This window comes from Poecilia formosa, unplaced genomic scaffold (assembly GCF_000485575.1).
Source record: "Poecilia formosa unplaced genomic scaffold, Poecilia_formosa-5.1.2 Scaffold91, whole genome shotgun sequence".
In the NCBI taxonomy this organism is placed as follows: Eukaryota; Metazoa; Chordata; class Actinopteri; order Cyprinodontiformes; family Poeciliidae; genus Poecilia; species Poecilia formosa.
In genome coordinates, this window is record NW_006800030.1 from 610,396 (window position 1) to 627,750 (window position 17,355).

A 17,355-nucleotide genomic window follows, 5' to 3' on the forward strand; every position below is an offset into this window, starting at 1 on the left:
TTGGCTGCCTGGTTTTTCAGTATTGCCCATCATGAAGTTTTTGTCTACATTTCCTATAGACAAATACGGTGAATTTATTTATCTGTTTGCAACAAAATACAATGACTAGACATACATCCCATTTGAGCAGTAATTCCCTTTGCTCAGTAGCTGTTCCTCACACTATATTTCATAAAGGCATTTATTTTGAAGAACAAGTCATAGAGCTTCCGGAAGTAGAGCCGCTTCTGTTTTCTAGTTGTAATTGTGTTCCCTCCAATTGCTAACAGCTTCTGTCAGTATCTTGTATTTTAATTGGTCAACAAGTATTTTTTTATTGACCAATCACTGCGCACTTCATTGGGTCATAGTACACACTTGTTTCCTCTCAGCGGGACCCTGAAGGTGAGAAGAATTTTGTTTAATAGTGAGTGTAAATGAGTCAGTTTCGGATTTTCAGAGTGAAAAGTGCGTATAGTGCAGAGCTAATTATAGCCGTGCTGAGCTCAGACACATTAAAGTAGCTGTCTTTATGTTGTTTTGCTACTAATGGCTAATGCTAAAGCTAACAGCTGCCCTCTGCATGTGTCTTCATGTTCCTGGAGGAAGACCCGACGGGAACCATGGGGGTTCTATCCACACTCATGAGGGGCCTGGTTCGAGGTGCGGACAGGATGTCTGAGTTCACCAGTAAGCGCGGCCCCAGGTCCCTCAACAAAGGCCGCAGCTCCCGCCCCGCAGGGGTGAAGCTCCCCAGCGGGAAGTTCCTGTCGGTCCGGGCCATGATTCCCGAGTTCGTGGTTCCTCATCTGGAGGGATTCAAGCTAAAACCCTACGTCTCGTACCGGTCACCACTCGGTACGGAACCTCCGCTGACAGCACAGAGTTTATTCGATCAGGTCGTAGCCCCACAGATCACCAGAGACTTAAGGAATGGCACATTCAACAAGGATAACCTGGAGAAATATGGATTTGAACCCACACAGGAAGGGAAGCTGTTTAAGCTGTATCCTAAGAACTATGTGCGTTAATAAGTGGATGGGAGACCATCAGAATCATCATCACAGATGGGACTGCAAACTTGTCATTTCTTAACTGTTCAATCTGGAAATAAAATCTGAGTCGCTCTACACATGATTTATAGCAGAATGTCATTTATGTGTCAGGGTTTAGTGATTCAAATCTGAAGGTAATTTGGCGTTGTCATTTTTAACTTTTTAAATCTTTTAGAAGTTAAAGAACCCCAACCTAAAAAGCTGCTGTTTCCACTGCAACATAAATAAATAGGGATCAAATGAACGAGTTGCTTTTCACTGATGAATTGTCACTCAAAGTGTCAGAAAAGCCACAGAAAGTGTAGAACGTTTTCAAGTTTGATTCTAAAATCCTCTCTCAAATACTGAACATTTTCTAATGAATTGGTGTTAAGCTACATGCCATCAACATTTAGCATTTCTGTCCTTTTTAGAAAAAAGGGCAAAAAGCTGATTCACCAGGCTTTTTATACAGTTTAGGTCAAGATTATACAAAGTGTGGCCTGTGGGCCATTGTGTGGCCCCCCCAGCTGCAATTCAAGAATGATGCAAAGTTGGCCCTCCATCACAGGTGGTTGGAGATTTGTAATCTGGGTGAAATAATTACTGACCATCTTCTTACAGTGGACAGAAATTACTTTTTTATACTAAGCAGAACCAAATGCATCAAGAGACTTTAACTGAAAAGCCAATTAAATAAAATCAGCTTTTATTTAATTCACTAAACTTGGATTAATGTAGTAAACATTTTGAAAGAAAGTGACCTAAATCCTGTTCTTATAACTGACAAATTTGTTCAATCGAGCCTCTTGTATGCAAAATCCTTTTACATTTTTATTTGTGCATAGAATAACCTTGCTTTCCTAAAAAAAAAAAGACCAAAATAAATTAAAAATTGACAATTAAAATTTTGCACATTTAGTTTAGGCAAAAAAGAAAAAAAAAACTAAAATCAACTTTTTGTTAAGAGTTTATTTTTTTTCTTATTTTCTTGGCCCACAAGTCCTTTTGACTTGATTATTTTGGCTCACATGACAAAGTTTCGAGACCCCTTGTTTATATCATGTGACAACAATAGATACAGAACAGGGTTAAGTTTGTACCTGATGAACCACTTCTGTGTTGGTTTGGGTCAGTTTTCTGCCAGAGGTCACCAGATGTTTCTAAAACACCAAGGATCACATCCTCTGCCGTAGATAACAGGATGAAGGGCCGTCTCACTGCTGCTGCTACAGACATGTTCACTACAGACATGGGAGGTGTTTATTATAAAAACGGTGTCATAATCAAAATAGACATTTCTGCTAAGTCAATCTCTCATGTTTTGTAGGAGAGTGGTCCATGTGTTTGTTGCATCTCACTCAGTTCAGGCTGTTTATGGGATGCGTGGCTGCAGCTCAGTCACTGTTAGTGGGACTCTTGTTGGGACGTTTCTGGAGTCCAGTCCCAGCGCCACACATGCAGCATGTGGTCGTAGAATGAGCAGCTAGCTAGCAGACAGGACAGCGACGGAGCGTCCTGACCCAGGCTGGGGGCCGGCACCGGAGCTGGACTTCGGGGGGGCGGTCCACTCGCCTCTGGGATGTACCGACCTGCGTCATCCTCCAGGGACGTGTCGAAGCTGGCAGTTGGAGACTCGTACTGAATGCGCAAGTGTCCTCTGCTCTGAGCGAGGCTTTCCTTTGGTTCTGTGGCAGGAGGGGAGTGCGGCGCGGGGTCCTCCAGGGACACCCTGGACCAGTCGGCTCCATAGGCCAGGGAGTTGTGGAGGATGTAGGAAGCAACGACAGGACAGGCTCCCCCGCTGCCCTCTGAGCAAACACGCATACAGATAAAAAAACCATCAGCAGTCCGTTTTCAACTTTGATCCACACAGGACAGTTATACTGAATAATACAAGTGAAAAACTATTTAGTAAAGACTAATCCTTCCACCTTCCAATTTAGCTTCAGCATTGAGTTCTCATATTTACACCTGGAGTGAATCTAATAAGTTTGAAATAAAGTAGAGCTGCCTGGTTAGAATGGTACGGATCTGGCCTGTGAGTCGACAGGTGATGCTTCCTACACATTTTTAGAGAGATATGCTCTAATGTGAGACTCCGCCCACCTTCCTACTGGATACACACATTCATGAATAAACAGCACAACACCAGCTGTGAAACACATGCTGATGGAATATTAAAGAAAATCAGTATGTACAACATATTAAATTTTAACTGTTTTAAATGGAATTAGCAATCACAGTTTTGCCATTTCTTAGACCAAAAATAAATGTTTATAGACTCAAAAAGAAAAAAAAATCCTTCAGTTCTGTTTTTTTTAGTTGAATACTGAAGTTTCTTGGACAGTTTCTTTAACCAATATTATTTAAAAACTGGTGCACCAGTCTCCTGATAAAAATTGACTTTTAAAGCTCAACAGTGATATATTTTAACTTTGGAATCTGCATCAATTAACTGAATGAATTGAGTCAAAATAAATCAAACATTATTGGTGAGCAGCCATGTTTCTATGCCTAGTAAGTCAGAAAAATATCATCCCTCTGTAAAATTGAGTTAGAAACAGTAATTAAGAACTGGGAGCAGCTTTTCCTCGTCTCTCTGATCATACCAACCTAAGGCCTGCTGGCAGTGGAGGATGTGGAAGTCATTATGCATGCAGGCAGCCAGCAGAAGGTACTGATGGCTGGGATGCCACTTCAGCCTCCACACCCCGCCTCCCACCGCGCTCTGCCCGAGGGGCTGCTGCATGTTCCTGCCATCCCACAGCAACACCTGCTCATCGTAGCTGCCGAAGGACAAGATTGGAGCACGATAACACGACGACCGAATACAACACAACACCCAGCAGGAGGCTATTCCTTTATTTTCCTTCATTAAAGATGAGGATACTGACCTGCCTGTGGCCAGGATGTGCTCCAGGTGAGGGTTGCTGTGAATACTGCACACACCCATTGAGTGCCTGAAGCAGAAAAGCTCAGAATTTACCGGCAAGGTTTGGCAGGAAGGACATCAGCAGTGACACACACAAACACACACATAAATCTCTTTCTCTACCTTTTACTGGTGAAAGCAGGGCTAGAAGGAGCAGCTCTGAGATCCCAGCCTTTCAGTTTGCAGTCGTCCCCCCCTGGGAAGAAGGTTCCAACATGAACACTAAGGCTGCTCAGTGTAGTGCAAATGTGTCATCACAATATCAGTCTGCAAAACATTCAAACTGTAAAGGTCTGTTTGGAGTGCAATAACATTTGACTAATATATTACAAGTGTTATAAGGCTGCATTTACATACAGATGTAAGATGTAACACAAAGGCTCACTGCAGCTTTCTGATCTATTCAGATTACAAAGAAAACAGCCACACCTTTCCAAGTTCTTAGCGCTACTATGCGTTTGTCACATAAAAGCCGCTGAATTTGTGGTCGTCACGTAACAAGATATGAAAAATTACAAGAAGTGTAAATGTTTTTCAAAGAAACTCTGTAAACAAAGGGTCGTCTTTGCTGATGCTGTCAGTAACAGCAGCCGCTACATGGATCAACGTGAATTGCATTGAACTTTAAAGAAAAGTGCATAATTGAATGTGTTTGTGTGAGGTTGAGTCTTCTTCAATTGTTTTCCAGCAACATAGGGTCATTATATAGCACAATCAACTATTTTACCTCCCATTGCTATAAAAATGCTGCATACAACTTATGTGACTTAAAAGAAATTTGACTCGGTAATGTGACGCCTGAAAATTGGGCCCCTCTCTCTAAAAAATCCTGCTCTTTCCTGCAAATGGTTGCCATGGTGATTAAAGGATTTCTCAAGCATGCAAGAAAGAATCAAGTCAACACTCCAGGTGTGTTTCTGATGAGGGAATAACATTATAACATAATGAAAAGCTCAAGGGAGTTGCTTTTACATAATATCTCCCCTTTAAAACCTGCCAAATCCTAGACCAGATGATTTTATTTTGGGCTATGTTCTGAAACTAACTGATCAATCACGTCAATATTTGCAGGAACTATAAAATGATGGGAAGCAGTTGTGTTACCAGAATAAAGCAGCTGTGTGTTCCAGTAGGAGAAGGCTGTGATCCAGGCCTCAAAATCATGAGCTTTCCATTGGGACAGAGCCATCAGAGCTCCTTCAGACAGGGAGAACACACCGACGCAACCCGCAGAATCACTGCACGCCACCCGGATGTCACTGCTGCTGGGAACGGAAGGGTCTGCTTCATATGGCCTCTGATTATCCACCACTGGAAATTTGACTTAAGAAAAATAGCAGCAGGAGCTCACATAGCTTACAGTACCTGTCCATTCTACCAGTGGACCAGTCCAAAGACAAAGCCAGGCGCTCTGCTCCAACCTCCAAGCTGCACATAGTCTGCAGACTGCACCCACCTTCCTACTGGATACACACATTCATGAGTAAACACCACAACACCCGCTGTGAAACACATGCTGACGGAAACAAAACATTCTAAAATAAGAAACAGGACACATGATAACTCCAGACCATTACTGAGGCACAGTGATGTCATTGCTTAATCTAAGGTTGCTGTTATCAGAAGACATCACTGGGATTCTTCTGAAGCTGCAGTTCTCACCTGATTATCCAGCAGAGTATAGAGGTGCAGCTCTCCTGTAGCAGCAACCATTCCCAGCAGCGGCCTGCCCGACACAGGGACATGGCACCTGGCCACGAGGGAAAACATTGAACAGAAAGGAAATGATCACGACTACATCCGTGCTAGTGAAGCCCGACTTCTCACCATTTCAGATCCAAAATGGCTGCTGTATCCAGGCGCTGCAGCTCAGTGAGAGGAGGGCTCATCGGACCCTCACGGCGAAACTGAAAAAGGTAGAGGCGGCCGGTCCGGCTGGGCGCGGCGTCCTCTCCACCTTCCTGCAGCATGAATGACATACAGCAGAGATGTGCGTGTAACTACGCCGTATGGCATGATTAATCACTATTCAGTTCAGTACTTCATGGACATATTCTTTTTTGCATAGCTGTTTTAGGTTGCACTGCTTATGGTGTGTTCAGGGTTCTGTGGAATTTTTTGCCCAATTTTCCATTTGCACAAAATAGTGACATGTCTCCTGGACACCTTCTTCCTCATGTTCCTACATGGCTTCTTTAAACAGTGGTTTTCGTTTCAGCAGCTCTCCGGGCATTTTCCAATACATTTTATCTAGGAGCATCAGGGCAACAGGGGTCAAGTACAAATGAACACTTCATTTTTCATGTTTGTATTTTGCTAGAAATTAATTTAGACTGTGTAACATTTTCCTCCCAACTAACTTGGGTTGGTATGTCAAATAAAATCCAAATAAATTGCAACATGTGAAAAAATTATGATAAAACACAAACACTTAAGGACTCAAATTTCCCAACACTTCTAGAATCCAAAGTCGTTAAATTTTCTCTTAATTTGTTTTTTTATTTTTTCCCCAAATCCTTATTTTTTATTGATGATAATGGCGCATGTAACATTTTGTACAATTATTTTCTGGTTTTGTATTATGGCTTTGTAATTTTCTTCTCGCTATTGTTTTTATTTGTTCCACTTTTCACTCTAATCAATAATAAACTAGAGAAAAACTCGCAAACGTTTTTAGATTACCAAAGGACTTAAATAAATTGGAATTGCGCTGCTCACTGTTGGAATGTACTCCTGCGTTCTCCAACAGGTTGAGCCGCATCTTATCTCACCGCTTTCTGCAGCTGGTATGTCCCACATGCCAGGATGTCGTGGCTGGGGGACAGTGGACACCATTCCACCGTGTCCGCGCTCAGCTCCGTGTCAAATACCTGCAGACTGCGGGTCCTTGACTTCCAAGCCATGGCCACCTGGTCTGCATAACGCTACCGTGTTGATTGGTTTGGTGGCAGCTAAACATTAACAACAAAAAACAACAGTACAGTCTTGTTTAGTTTAGTAATATATTTTATCCCAAGCTAACTCCCGTTAAGCTAACTAAGCTAACAAACAATGTGGTAACAACAGCCTGAGTTTACCTTCTGGCTAGACTCTGGGGGAAGGTGGAGTTTGGTCATAGGTTGACATTTAAATTAGTATACTTGCTAACTTACCTCAACAATCGTTAGCTGTACGAAAAAGCTGGAAACAAAACTCACGCGCTACCGAAGCAGAGTAAACTCTGTGCGTTCTTACGTCATCACTGTGCATAGTGCTGCATTCAGGAACCAAACAGGAGCGTTAATGGGAAGTGTCAGCAGGTTAGAAAGTCTGCACACTGTGTATTTGTGGACAACCAGTGACAGGCAACTCAGGAACATACACTAACACTGTTAGTGTCACAGTTGCTTAAAACAGTTAGTGTGGGTTCCACTAACATACAGTTAGTGGTACTCACACTCAGAGACAGATAAGTTTTTGGAGAGTTGCAGATCATAAAAACAGCAAAGTTGGTGAGGTGTGGGTGTTCAAGATACAGGGTCGACAACTAGAGATGAAAAGGGCTATAGTCGAGATCAGGCAAGAGTTCCAGTGATAAATCGTGTTCACAGGCGACATTGTGTTGAAGAGAGCATAGTGAGGTGGAGGTAAATATGCAAAGATTTTCACTTAAAAGTGAACAAACTGGAGAGGAATAATAGAGGAAGAAGAAAACCAAGGAAAAGTTTCATGGATGTATGTAGTGAAGGGGGATGTGCATAGACATCAATACGGGTATGTGACAGGGAAGGATGCTGGGTATAGAGTTGGATAGCGACCCCTAAAGGAAGTAGATTTAAAAAAAAGACAAAGAACTTGTGACATTGTTTTTAGGATTTTATTTTTTTAGTGTTTCGGTGGAAGAGCACAGCAGCTACAAGTGCAGGAGAAAAATCATCACAAACTCACAATTATTGTTATTTTATTATTATTATTATTATTATTATTATTTAGTAAACCAGCCAGTAAAAAAAAAGCCTTTTGACGTAATGAGAAGCTACGCGTAAGACGGTCACGTGATTTATTTTTTGGCTAGTGCCATATTTTTGTAGCTACTGCTGTAAGAAGCTCCCTCTAAAGCAAAACCAGTAGCTTACAGCTTCGCCTACTAACGCCATGGATTTCAACGTGAAGAAGTTAGCCAGCGGTGCGGGGCTGTTTTTCACGCGAGCCGTCCAGGTATTTAAACGCTGCGGCGGCTTGACTCGCTCTTCCTTTCACTTTGCCTACCAGCTGTTACGTTTCAGGACGTCTGACTCTGCAGTTCATCTTCAAAACACACCTCTTTATCACAACTAGCAGGACATGTTCTCAATACTCAGGTTTTAGCTTTGGTATATTCAGTCGTAGGCCGACGAAGCAGAGCTATACAAAGTCACGGTCGGTAATTTTAGCCAAACCATTACTAATTAACGAAGAGTGTCTTTATTCACTTTGTCATTTACTCATTTGGCAGCAACAGTAGGGTAAAAATGATAAATATGAGCACAAGCAGGTTGAGACCATGATAGTAAGGGATGTTATTATGGTAATTATTAATGAAACTTTGAGCCTAAGTTATTTATTAGCATGTGGAGATGACATTGGTTGACTTGTAACAGGGTGTTTGTGGTTGTTTGCTGTTTCAGTATACTGAGGAGAAGCTGGGCCAAGCGGAAAGGACAGAGTTGGATGCTCACTTTGAGAACCTAATGAGCCGCGCTGACTGCACCAAACACTGGACAGAGAAGATCTACAGACAGACTGAGTACCTGCTGCAGCCCAACCCAAGTATGATTACTATGTGGTAATGTATCATTACAGAAGGAAGTACTTACCTGAGCTCATAGTGTTTTCGAGCAGGACCACTGTCATGTCTAGGAATGTCTGCAGTATTACATCGGGTGGCACAGTGACAGTTTTGGGGTTGTTGCCTTTTTGGTTAGTCAGAAATAAGGGTCTTGGTTTCCTTCTGAAAGTTATTGTCAGTTTGTAAAAATGATTTAAGCTGCATACTGTTGTAACCTCAGTATCCATATTTTTCAGTTTTGTGCCATAATAAAAATCATCAGGTGCTTATCAAGTTCAAAATGACCTCAAGCTAATCTCAAGTGTACAAAAACATACTGCAGTCTAAACTAATTTATTAAACTAAAAGTAACAGAAATGTTGGGAAGCTGTGTGTGGGAAAGAAAGTACACTCCTGTCGTATTCTTCTTAAATGCCAAAGTTTTTAAGAAGGAAAGTAACTCTTAATTAACTGATAATTAGCAAGTATGTCTGCCTATATCAGGCAGGAGTTTTGGCAGTTTGGTGGTCTGAACCATACAGGTTCATGTCAGCAAAAGGGCCAATGAAGAAAAGGCATCAGCAGATACCCTAATGAAGCAACTGTTGCTGCACTTCAATCTGGGGTGAGTTATAAGGCCATTCCCAACCAATTTGTGGAAAGCATGCTAAATGTTGGAGTTGATGACAGAACATAGAAAAGGACCAAACCAACATAACATATTTGGAGAGGTTGCTAATACAGAAGCATGAGTTAGGTTTGCAGCTTAGTAAAATGCAAAATCTTTTGAGCAGTGTTCTTAGAACACATGAGACCAAAGTTGTGCACTGTGCTGTGTTTGTTGAAAAACCAAAGGTAGTGAATCAGCAAAAGCAGTTCTTGCCAGCTGTCTAGCATGGTGGTGGAGGAATGATGATGTGCACTTGTCTGGCAGCCACTGAACCTGAGCAGCTTCCCATCATTTAGCTGTCAGTGAATGCCTCTGAACAGTACTCCATTAAATGCAAGAACAGCTGTTTTACTATTGAATCTGGGCTGAAATTGGATTGTGCGACAAGTCAATGATCCCAAGCACAACAGCAACCTGCAGTATAGTGGATATGAAAGCCTGGTAAGTCCAGCCCATAACCTGACTGAAATGCTCTGGGTGGGACCCAAAACATTTATCTGTTGACATATAATATTGGTAATTCTTTAAGGTTTCTAAAAAACTGGCAAATGTTCAGGATTTTTGTAGTTAAAAATAGTTTTTGCTTCCCATAAAAAACACACTGTTTTATAGTCACATGACGGGAAATTGAAGGGAAATTGTTCATTAAAGAGAATTCTGTAAGCCTCTACAAACAATGTCTTGTAAGATAGTGGACCAGCCTTGATCCACAACAATATGACAAACCAATAGTCATCCAGAAAACAACTGCCTAAAGTGACTGCTGCTGACGGTGGCGCTACATGCCATTGAATCCTAAGGTTTACTTTGTTCTCCCATACTATTTTTCTATTTTGTCTTGATCTTTATTTAATAAATGTTCATGCTTTGCAGTATTTTTTTACACTTGATGTTAGATTTTCACGATATTGGAATCTGACTGATTACAAACTTACAATTGAAAGAAAATTTACTATTTTCCCCTCTTGGCTATAGTTGATAATGTTGATCAGGCTGTGTAGGACAGAGAACTCTAACTTGTCATTTTTTTGACTCTTCATGCCACAGTTGATCATACTGGTGAGTATTCTGCCTTCCAATCCCCCTGTAGTGCTCTGCTGTGGAAACCTTTCATGCTTTGCATCATTAGCATAAAGGAGTAATCAACAGGAACAAAAATGCTCACATTTTTGTGTTGTTGAGATCAAATACAGATTTTTCACTTTGCGATTAGGAACATCAGAGTGACTGTTGACCACTGAAGAGCTATCTCAGAACAAAGGCTGCTGTTTCACACAGTTAATCAGACAAAATGTTTCCTTGGGATCTTTTTCACTAAACCGATCTCAGTGCTAGAGCTGACTGAGCACCGGGCTTCTTCTTCAAACCTGCTGTAATACAGACTGCTACAGGATATTCTTCCTGCCCACAGCCATCACCACCTGCAACAACTTTTTGAAGAATCTTGAATAATTCCAGTTACATTTAATTTCCCTTTGGGATCAATAAAGCATTTTTTAATTGAATTTGATCAATTTTCAGAATAATGTAAATCAGTCTTTAGTAGATTTTTAGATTGTAATTTAAATGTTAAATGATAGAGATAATGTTCATAAATATTAATAGATTAAAAGATTACTGTTAAATGTTTGTAGTGTAGTTTTCCTAAGCCATAAACTTGAAAGAAATGTTTTATAGAAAGAAACGAGACTTTCAAACTCTTTGAACTATTTTGAGTTCTTTTCATTGGGTAATACCAGCATCTGCTAACAGTTTTCCTTGTGGAGTCTGTTTGGTGTTGGTAATCTGACAGTTTAATAAAGGACCTGTTTTATTGTCCTACTTATTTGTCTACAGAAAGATATTACACAAACAAACATGAACACCAATTTAATAGACTAATTTCAACCTGTTTTCTGCGCTAAATAATTAAGAATATATAGACACGTTGCATGTTATTGTTTACATCCAAATACGTTGGAGGGTAAAAAGAATCTTCTTTTACATGCCATCTGTAGCCGTGCTTCTGTTGTAGAACAGTTCTTTTGACAAAATGAAACCTGGAGATGTAAGGGGTTTTAATTTAGTGCGGTGCGCCACAACAACGGGAAAGATAATATAGGAAAACCGTTGAACGACTCAAAACCGCTTGTATTCTTCTTTTTTATCGCTGTCTGTCAGCTATTCTACACAGTTGCGATTACTGACTGACAACATCACTAATATATCAGGATTCAACACCAAAGAACACTAAACATTTCTTACACAAAGAGCAGAACATTCAGTCCGTCACTGTATCATGTTTTCAGGCTCCATGTTTATCTTATGATTATTAATAAGTGATTGTCTGAAGACAGCGGTGGCAGATCAGCTAATTTAAACCTGTGCTCTACTGATGATCTGTCAGAGATGGTGTGCGGGTGTTGCCTTTTTTTTTTTTTTTTTTAAACTTAACCAAAACGCATCAAATTCTGCAGTAAATTTTAAGGTTGTCAAAGTCAAGCTGGGATTATTGACTTCCCTCTACCTTGATATTTTTCAATTAGTAGCAAAGAACTGCTTCCCTTTTTCTATTATATATTACGCATATATTTAAGATTTACCATTTTCTGTTGACAACTTGACAGCTAAAACCAATGGTGGTCCTTGTTGATGAACTTAACATTTGGATTTTAGGGTATTCTTCAAGATGCCATCGATTCTGTTTCATTTGAATTTTACTAAATTTGGTAAAATCTACATCCTTATTAAATTTAAAATGTTAGGGTTAGGGTGTTTAGCATATTTACTTAGGGCTTGGCAATAAATTAATAGTAATACAGATTGTGATAGACATATGATCAATACGTACAATAGACTGTTCAATAATTTCCCTGAACTTTGATCCAGAACTGCACAGCATTCTGGGAGATGTAGGCAGAGGAAAGACTTCAACTGCACAAGCTAGATTGTTATCAATAGTTTGGCTGTATATCAGACATTTAAAACAAAGAAATTATCAATAATTCTTATTATCAAATGACATGAAACATTAATATCATGATACGTTTATCATCCACATCGTCCAGCCCTATATTGACTAATTCTTATCTAATGCAGAAATTATGACATTGATTTTGCAACTAGTAAAAGCAGTGGAACAAAGCAGTGCAGTGCAGAGAATTTTATTCTTTTACCTGAAGTGACAAGAACAAATTTCAGCCAGAAAAAAGGTTCTGCCCAGATGATGTGGCAATAACCAGCTACAACAACTCCCAGCCTGGGCTGAGGCCTGAGAGAGAGAACAGTGTCTGTGTTCAGGGTTAAAACAGAGGGCAGGATTTTAGCTTTCTAAGAAACATTGCCTCCATGTCCACATTCACTATGGCTTTCCATGTGCTCCTCACTTCATTTTGCTTAACCTAACGCAGTTCTAATTTCTGGTGGTTTCATTGAGCTCATTGTAACAGACAATATTTTTGATTTTACATGTATCTGTACCAATCTGTCTTAGTCAGTTATAACAAATCAGAACTGCAGTTTCCTTTTCAATATGTGATTATTTTATAGTTTAATGCCTGCTGAGAGAACAATATGTGGAACCGAACAGGTGATCACTGATGTATTTTGTTTGTTGTTAATTTAACTGACTGATTACAAAAAAAAAAACAATGTATCAAACAAAGTTACTAATACATTAGTAATAGTAAATTATCTCTAAATTTGTTCTGCTAAAACCACTCTGACAGATTATGTGCCACACACAGAAACAAGTTCATTTCAGAATAGAGTTGGTTTAAAGTGTTGCTGGAGTTTTCGCCTCACCATGCACCTTGAAAGTGGGTGAAGTTGTGCCAGAAGTCTTTGGATCTCAGTTTGTAATGAATAGAAATGATTGTAAAGAATAACCTGTCTGCTTCATAAATTAAACTCAGGATTTACCCTGCAGGTGCCAGAATTGAGGAGTTTCTCTATGAAAAGCTGGACATGAAAGCACCCTCTAGGGTTACCAATGCAGAACTGCTGGGTCAGCATATGGAAGATGCTGCGAAGGAGTTTGGGCCTGGTACACCGTACGGTGAGTGTATTAGCTCTGAAGGCTCTGATGGTTAAATTGGAACGTGCTACCAGTGGTTTCTTGAACTCTGGTCCTCTGGCTTTTAGCTGTGTCCCTGCTTTAACACACCCGACTGAATAGGAAATGAGTAGGTCACTAAAAGATCCTCCACACAATTTGTCAGTCCTGAGCTGTTGGATGATGCTGGAGTTTTGTAGCTTGAGTGAAGACAAAAGGATGTTCCTGGAGGTGGTTAAAACCACAGACAGGAACGGTAACACTTTATTTGAAGGGCTGTGCATTAGAGTAACATGAAGGAGGCTTAATAATGTTTGACTGTTGTCATGTCACTTGGTAAATTAACACACTTCTAATGCAAAGTTGATACTTTTAATGACTTTTTAATGCAACTTTACTTGAAAAATGTAATTATTTACCAAGTAAATCAAAGTTTATGTTTTTAATGCACATTTAACAATTTCTATTGTAACTTTGGATTAAGAATGTAATTATTTACTTAATGACACTTCATGACTCCTCCATGTTTATGACAGGTGCTGTGTCAGTCTTATTCACACTGCTTCAGTTAAATTGTTAACAAAGGAGCTTTTCAGCACACAGAGTACTGTGGAAGAAAACTCTTCTTTTGTTGCAATATTTAAATTGAAATTAATGAAACGTAACATTGACATAAAATATCAATGCTAACAAAATATTATCATTAGCGTTATTGAATATTTCACTCATCCAGGGTGACAGAAGATCGAGGCTTTCTGAAGCTCTTGCTTCAAACTGGCTCTAGGATATTTTTCAGTATAAAATAATTTTTTCTGTTGCCTGTTCAATGGATGTCCTTCCTCTCTGCATGTTGCTTGCACTGTTTTCCACTACAGGCTGTAAATAGTTTTTCCCATCTGTGTAAGTCTGAGGATCAATAGAGCTTTAAATGAGGTTAGCTGCTCTCTGCATTCTGCTGCAGCATCAGTAGTCATGTAGCTGTCACTAGGGAAAGCTATTGCTCCAAAATTCAATAAGTGAGTCTGATTTATGCATGAGTGGTGCAACCCTAGTACTTCAGCATCTCGTTGTCTTTTAAAAAGATGGACTGAAAATTCAGATTAGCTCAAACTCTGACTGATGCCACAGTTTTTCTAGGTTCTATTAATTTCTTAGAAAGTGGAAATAAATCCTCCACTTTTCACTCAAAAATATCCTGTCTTTAAGACCAGAAATCAAACTATGCCAACACGATGGTTTTAGTTGTTGGTATATCCTGCTTTATTGTGCTTAAAGCTACAGTATGTAACTTCTATAAAAAACATCGTTTTTATGTATTTGTTAAAATAGTCACCATCTCATGACATTATGTTGGGAGACTGGTAATTTGTGAAACAATGGATCTCCTCTACATCCTGCCTGAGCGACTTGTTGGCTTCTGAAGAAAAGCACCGCTCCCAACCAAGAACAACCAATCAGAGCCAGGTCTTATGTGGTTTTACGATTTGTTTAATGAATAAACCTTTGCAGTTCAAACATTTCTTGTTTCCTCAAACTTTAGTCAAACAACACTAACCTAAAGCCAACATCAGGATAAGCTGTTTCTCATTGGAAGAGATGAACTGGCAACTTTTTCTTATGGAATGTGGGTTTGGTCTAATTGTGATGCACATACTAATTAACCACTGATTAAAATTTACCAATGGGTAGTCTAAGTCAAAGGGGAGGGGAGGTCGAGGGAATAAGAATTCTCAAAAAGGATTTTTCATTCATTAATTGATGAAAACTAAAAAAATGAAGATATGTGTAAATTTATATTTAGTCTCTGGGTTTATTAGGAAACAGCACATTGTTTAGACTTTGTTCAGAGCTCAGTAAAAATCCAATAAAGGGAAAAAGGAAAATCAATATTGGCCAGTAAAAGCCTCATCAGCACATTTTTGATGATGACTTTTGGCCTTCACTTGCCCCATCTTCTTAAATATGTCAGTTTCTATTTAAGGGCTCTTTAGGGGTCATTATGGATCTGCTGCAGGAATAGAGTTCTGTCAAGTTGTGCTGTCATTGTTGTTTTTGTTGTTTTAAGTAAATAATCTTTTGCACAATGGTGACACCTACTGGAGCAACTCCATTCCTACATTTAGCATCTTCATAGGAGTTCGCTAGTCCAAGAGTGGTGAACCAGTTCAGCATTAAGAGCCAAATTAATTAATCACTGTAAAGAGGAATGCAGCAATTTCAAGATTAGCTTTGTACCACATTTCTAAAATGTTTTTGTTTCTTCGTGGGACTCCTAATGGTGGTTAGTTTTTACAACTGTCTTTGGGTTTGGTTTGTACTCTGTTCAACTGTTTCACATGTTTAGACTTAGCTTGTTAAAGTGTTGTAAAAACTCATTCACAGGCATACAGCAAACTTTTGAGCTTTGTCTGACAAACTGTCATGTGTGGAAGTGTCTCATGCAGGACATTTTTGAAACATGTTGGACAATTTACTCAGATTTGTATCTATTTGAGGGTACTGTGTTGATCGCTTACATTCTGATATTTAATCTATACTTTAAACATTATTTTGGTGTAACACCCCAAGATCATCACTGGCCTCTTTAAAAGCTTCCTGGATTCCCCCCTGCTCAGGGGTGAATTTAATGTAACGAAACATTTAACATAAATATTAATATTCAAGACTGGTTTGGCGCACAATAATACATATTAATAATTTAAACTCTCAGAGAAGTCTTTGTTTCTTTCTGATTTTTCTCACTTATGTTTTTTCTGCGGTTGAAAAATTGCTCCATATCTCAAATCCATGAACCACAAAGTGCACCAACATGAAATAATGCAGCCAGTAGAAATACAGATACCTGTTGAGAAAAGCTTGTGACAATTTGTGACAATTCTTTGGTCTTGTTGCAGGGAGCACTTTGCTGAAGGTTGGGGACTGTGAGAGGAGACTGGGAGCAGCAGAGAGAGAGTTCATTCAGACCTCAGCCATCAGCTTTCTCAATCCACTCAGGAACTTCCTGGAAGGAGACTGGCGAACCATCTCAGTGAGTGTGGAACATTGAGAAGTGGAACACTTTAAGTGTTTGGATGATTTCTCAATTTTACATTTCGATACCCACTTTGATAACATGTTCATTAGAGGAAAAGTAGTCAACCATGAGAAAAAAGAGTCAACTCATATATGACTTTAGGAAGTGTGTGTCCCATTACCTCTGATATAAAACTAATACAGCACTTCAGAAAAAGCACTTCATACATTCCAGTGAGGACAGAGTTATTACTCCCTCATGCAATTGCAGGGTTTCCCCCAGAAAACTTGCCAAGCCCAGTGGTCAGGGCGCCGAGGCGGTCCACCGGCAGTAGACCCTGCTTTTGAATTAAAATATGTTAAGTAGACAAGAACTGTAAAAATATTACTGGGTAATTATTTGTTAAGGGAAAATGTTGCCAGTGAAACACTATTTAAATCTAAAACTAGTCTTAAAAGCAACAAATCAAAAAATACAAGTAAAATGAATATCAATTATTTGCACTTCTGTTTAATCCAAATTAAGTCATCGGCTCCCCTGAAGCCCCGCAGGGCTTCAGGGGCCCCTTAAATGCTAATTTTTTTTAACACAGACCACAGATACATAAATGTAACATTTATTTATTGAGCATATCAATGCTGCTAAATTTGATTTAATGGTTTCTCCATGCATAAATTAAAAATATTTTTAATTGTTTAACATCTAAATGTACGATTTTAAGGAGCTCGTAAGTTTACTTTGTAAATATTTAAAGAAAAATGGTGTTGTTACAACAGCAACAATCTGATGGTATGAATTTAATCTTTGACATTGAGCTCCGTTTGTTCACAAATACAAATTAGTTAACTGCAATTATAACTGATTGCTTTTTAGGTTGACCAATTAATCTACTTAATTAATCTTTT

General features: G+C 39.4%; 3 protein-coding genes across 12 annotated transcripts in view; 2 read left to right on the forward strand and 1 right to left on the reverse strand.

Moving 5' to 3' along the window:
- The first annotated feature begins 268 nt into the window (after positions 1–268).
- mrpl41 (mitochondrial ribosomal protein L41) lies at positions 269–1,116 on the forward strand. 2 transcript variants are annotated; one of them, XM_007557733.2, is made up of 2 exons: positions 269–384; positions 585–1,116. In XM_007557733.2, the coding sequence occupies exon 2, from the start codon at positions 603–605 to the stop codon at positions 1,008–1,010; it is 408 nt and encodes a 135-aa protein (XP_007557795.1). In that variant the 5' UTR covers positions 269–384; positions 585–602; the 3' UTR covers positions 1,011–1,116. The 2 variants fall into 2 exon arrangements, with proteins under 2 accessions (XP_007557795.1, XP_007557794.1); XM_007557732.2 differs by having other exon boundaries at positions 271–384; positions 589–1,116.
- An 850-nt stretch (positions 1,117–1,966) lies between these two features.
- Positions 1,967–7,242, reverse strand: dph7 (diphthamide biosynthesis 7). Of its 2 annotated transcripts, none has more exons than XM_007557734.2 (10): positions 7,101–7,242; positions 6,720–6,899; positions 5,776–5,909; positions 5,611–5,698; positions 5,314–5,408; positions 5,053–5,210; positions 4,072–4,144; positions 3,911–3,976; positions 3,630–3,802; positions 1,967–2,824 (listed from the first exon to the last, which is right to left on the reverse strand). In XM_007557734.2, the coding sequence occupies exons 2-10, from the start codon at positions 6,849–6,851 to the stop codon at positions 2,421–2,423; spliced, it is 1,323 nt and encodes a 440-aa protein (XP_007557796.1). In that variant the 5' UTR covers positions 6,852–6,899; positions 7,101–7,242; the 3' UTR covers positions 1,967–2,420. The 2 variants fall into 2 exon arrangements, with proteins under 2 accessions (XP_007557796.1, XP_016529653.1); XM_016674167.1 differs by having other exon boundaries at positions 7,026–7,116.
- A 497-nt stretch (positions 7,243–7,739) lies between these two features.
- Positions 7,740–17,355, forward strand: part of LOC103141914 (endophilin-B2-like) — a 28,096-nt gene continuing 18,480 nt past the window's right edge. The window contains exons 1-5 of one of the 8 annotated variants that reach the window (XM_016674168.1): positions 7,741–8,145; positions 8,595–8,736; positions 10,452–10,463; positions 13,312–13,440; positions 16,332–16,465. In XM_016674168.1, the coding sequence (XP_016529654.1) occupies positions 8,083–8,145; positions 8,595–8,736; positions 10,452–10,463; positions 13,312–13,440; positions 16,332–16,465 (480 nt within the window). In that variant the 5' untranslated portion in view covers positions 7,741–8,082. Of the gene's footprint in view, positions 8,146–8,259; positions 8,347–8,594; positions 8,737–10,451; positions 10,464–13,311; positions 13,441–16,331; positions 16,466–17,355 lie in introns of those variants that run through there. The other 7 variants (XM_016674169.1, XM_016674171.1, XM_007557736.2 and 4 more) reach the window with 7 other exon arrangements.

What these genes read in the sequence shown, in the direction of transcription:
- mrpl41 (XM_007557733.2), top strand. Translation starts at nt 603, where the DNA reads ATGGGGGTTCTATCCACACTCATGAGGGGCCTGGTTCGAGGTGCGGAC.
- dph7 (XM_007557734.2), bottom strand. Translation starts at nt 6,851, where the DNA reads ATGGCTTGGAAGTCAAGGACCCGCAGTCTGCAGGTATTTGACACGGAG. An exon ending in GCCATTTTGGATCTGAAATG is followed by an intron (nt 5,699 to 5,775) that starts GTGAGAAGTCGG and finishes CCTCGTGGCCAG; the next exon opens with GTGCCATGTCCCTGTGTCGG. An exon ending in ATACTCTGCTGGATAATCAG is followed by an intron (nt 5,409 to 5,610) that starts GTGAGAACTGCA and finishes TGTATCCAGTAG; the next exon opens with GAAGGTGGGTGCAGTCTGCA.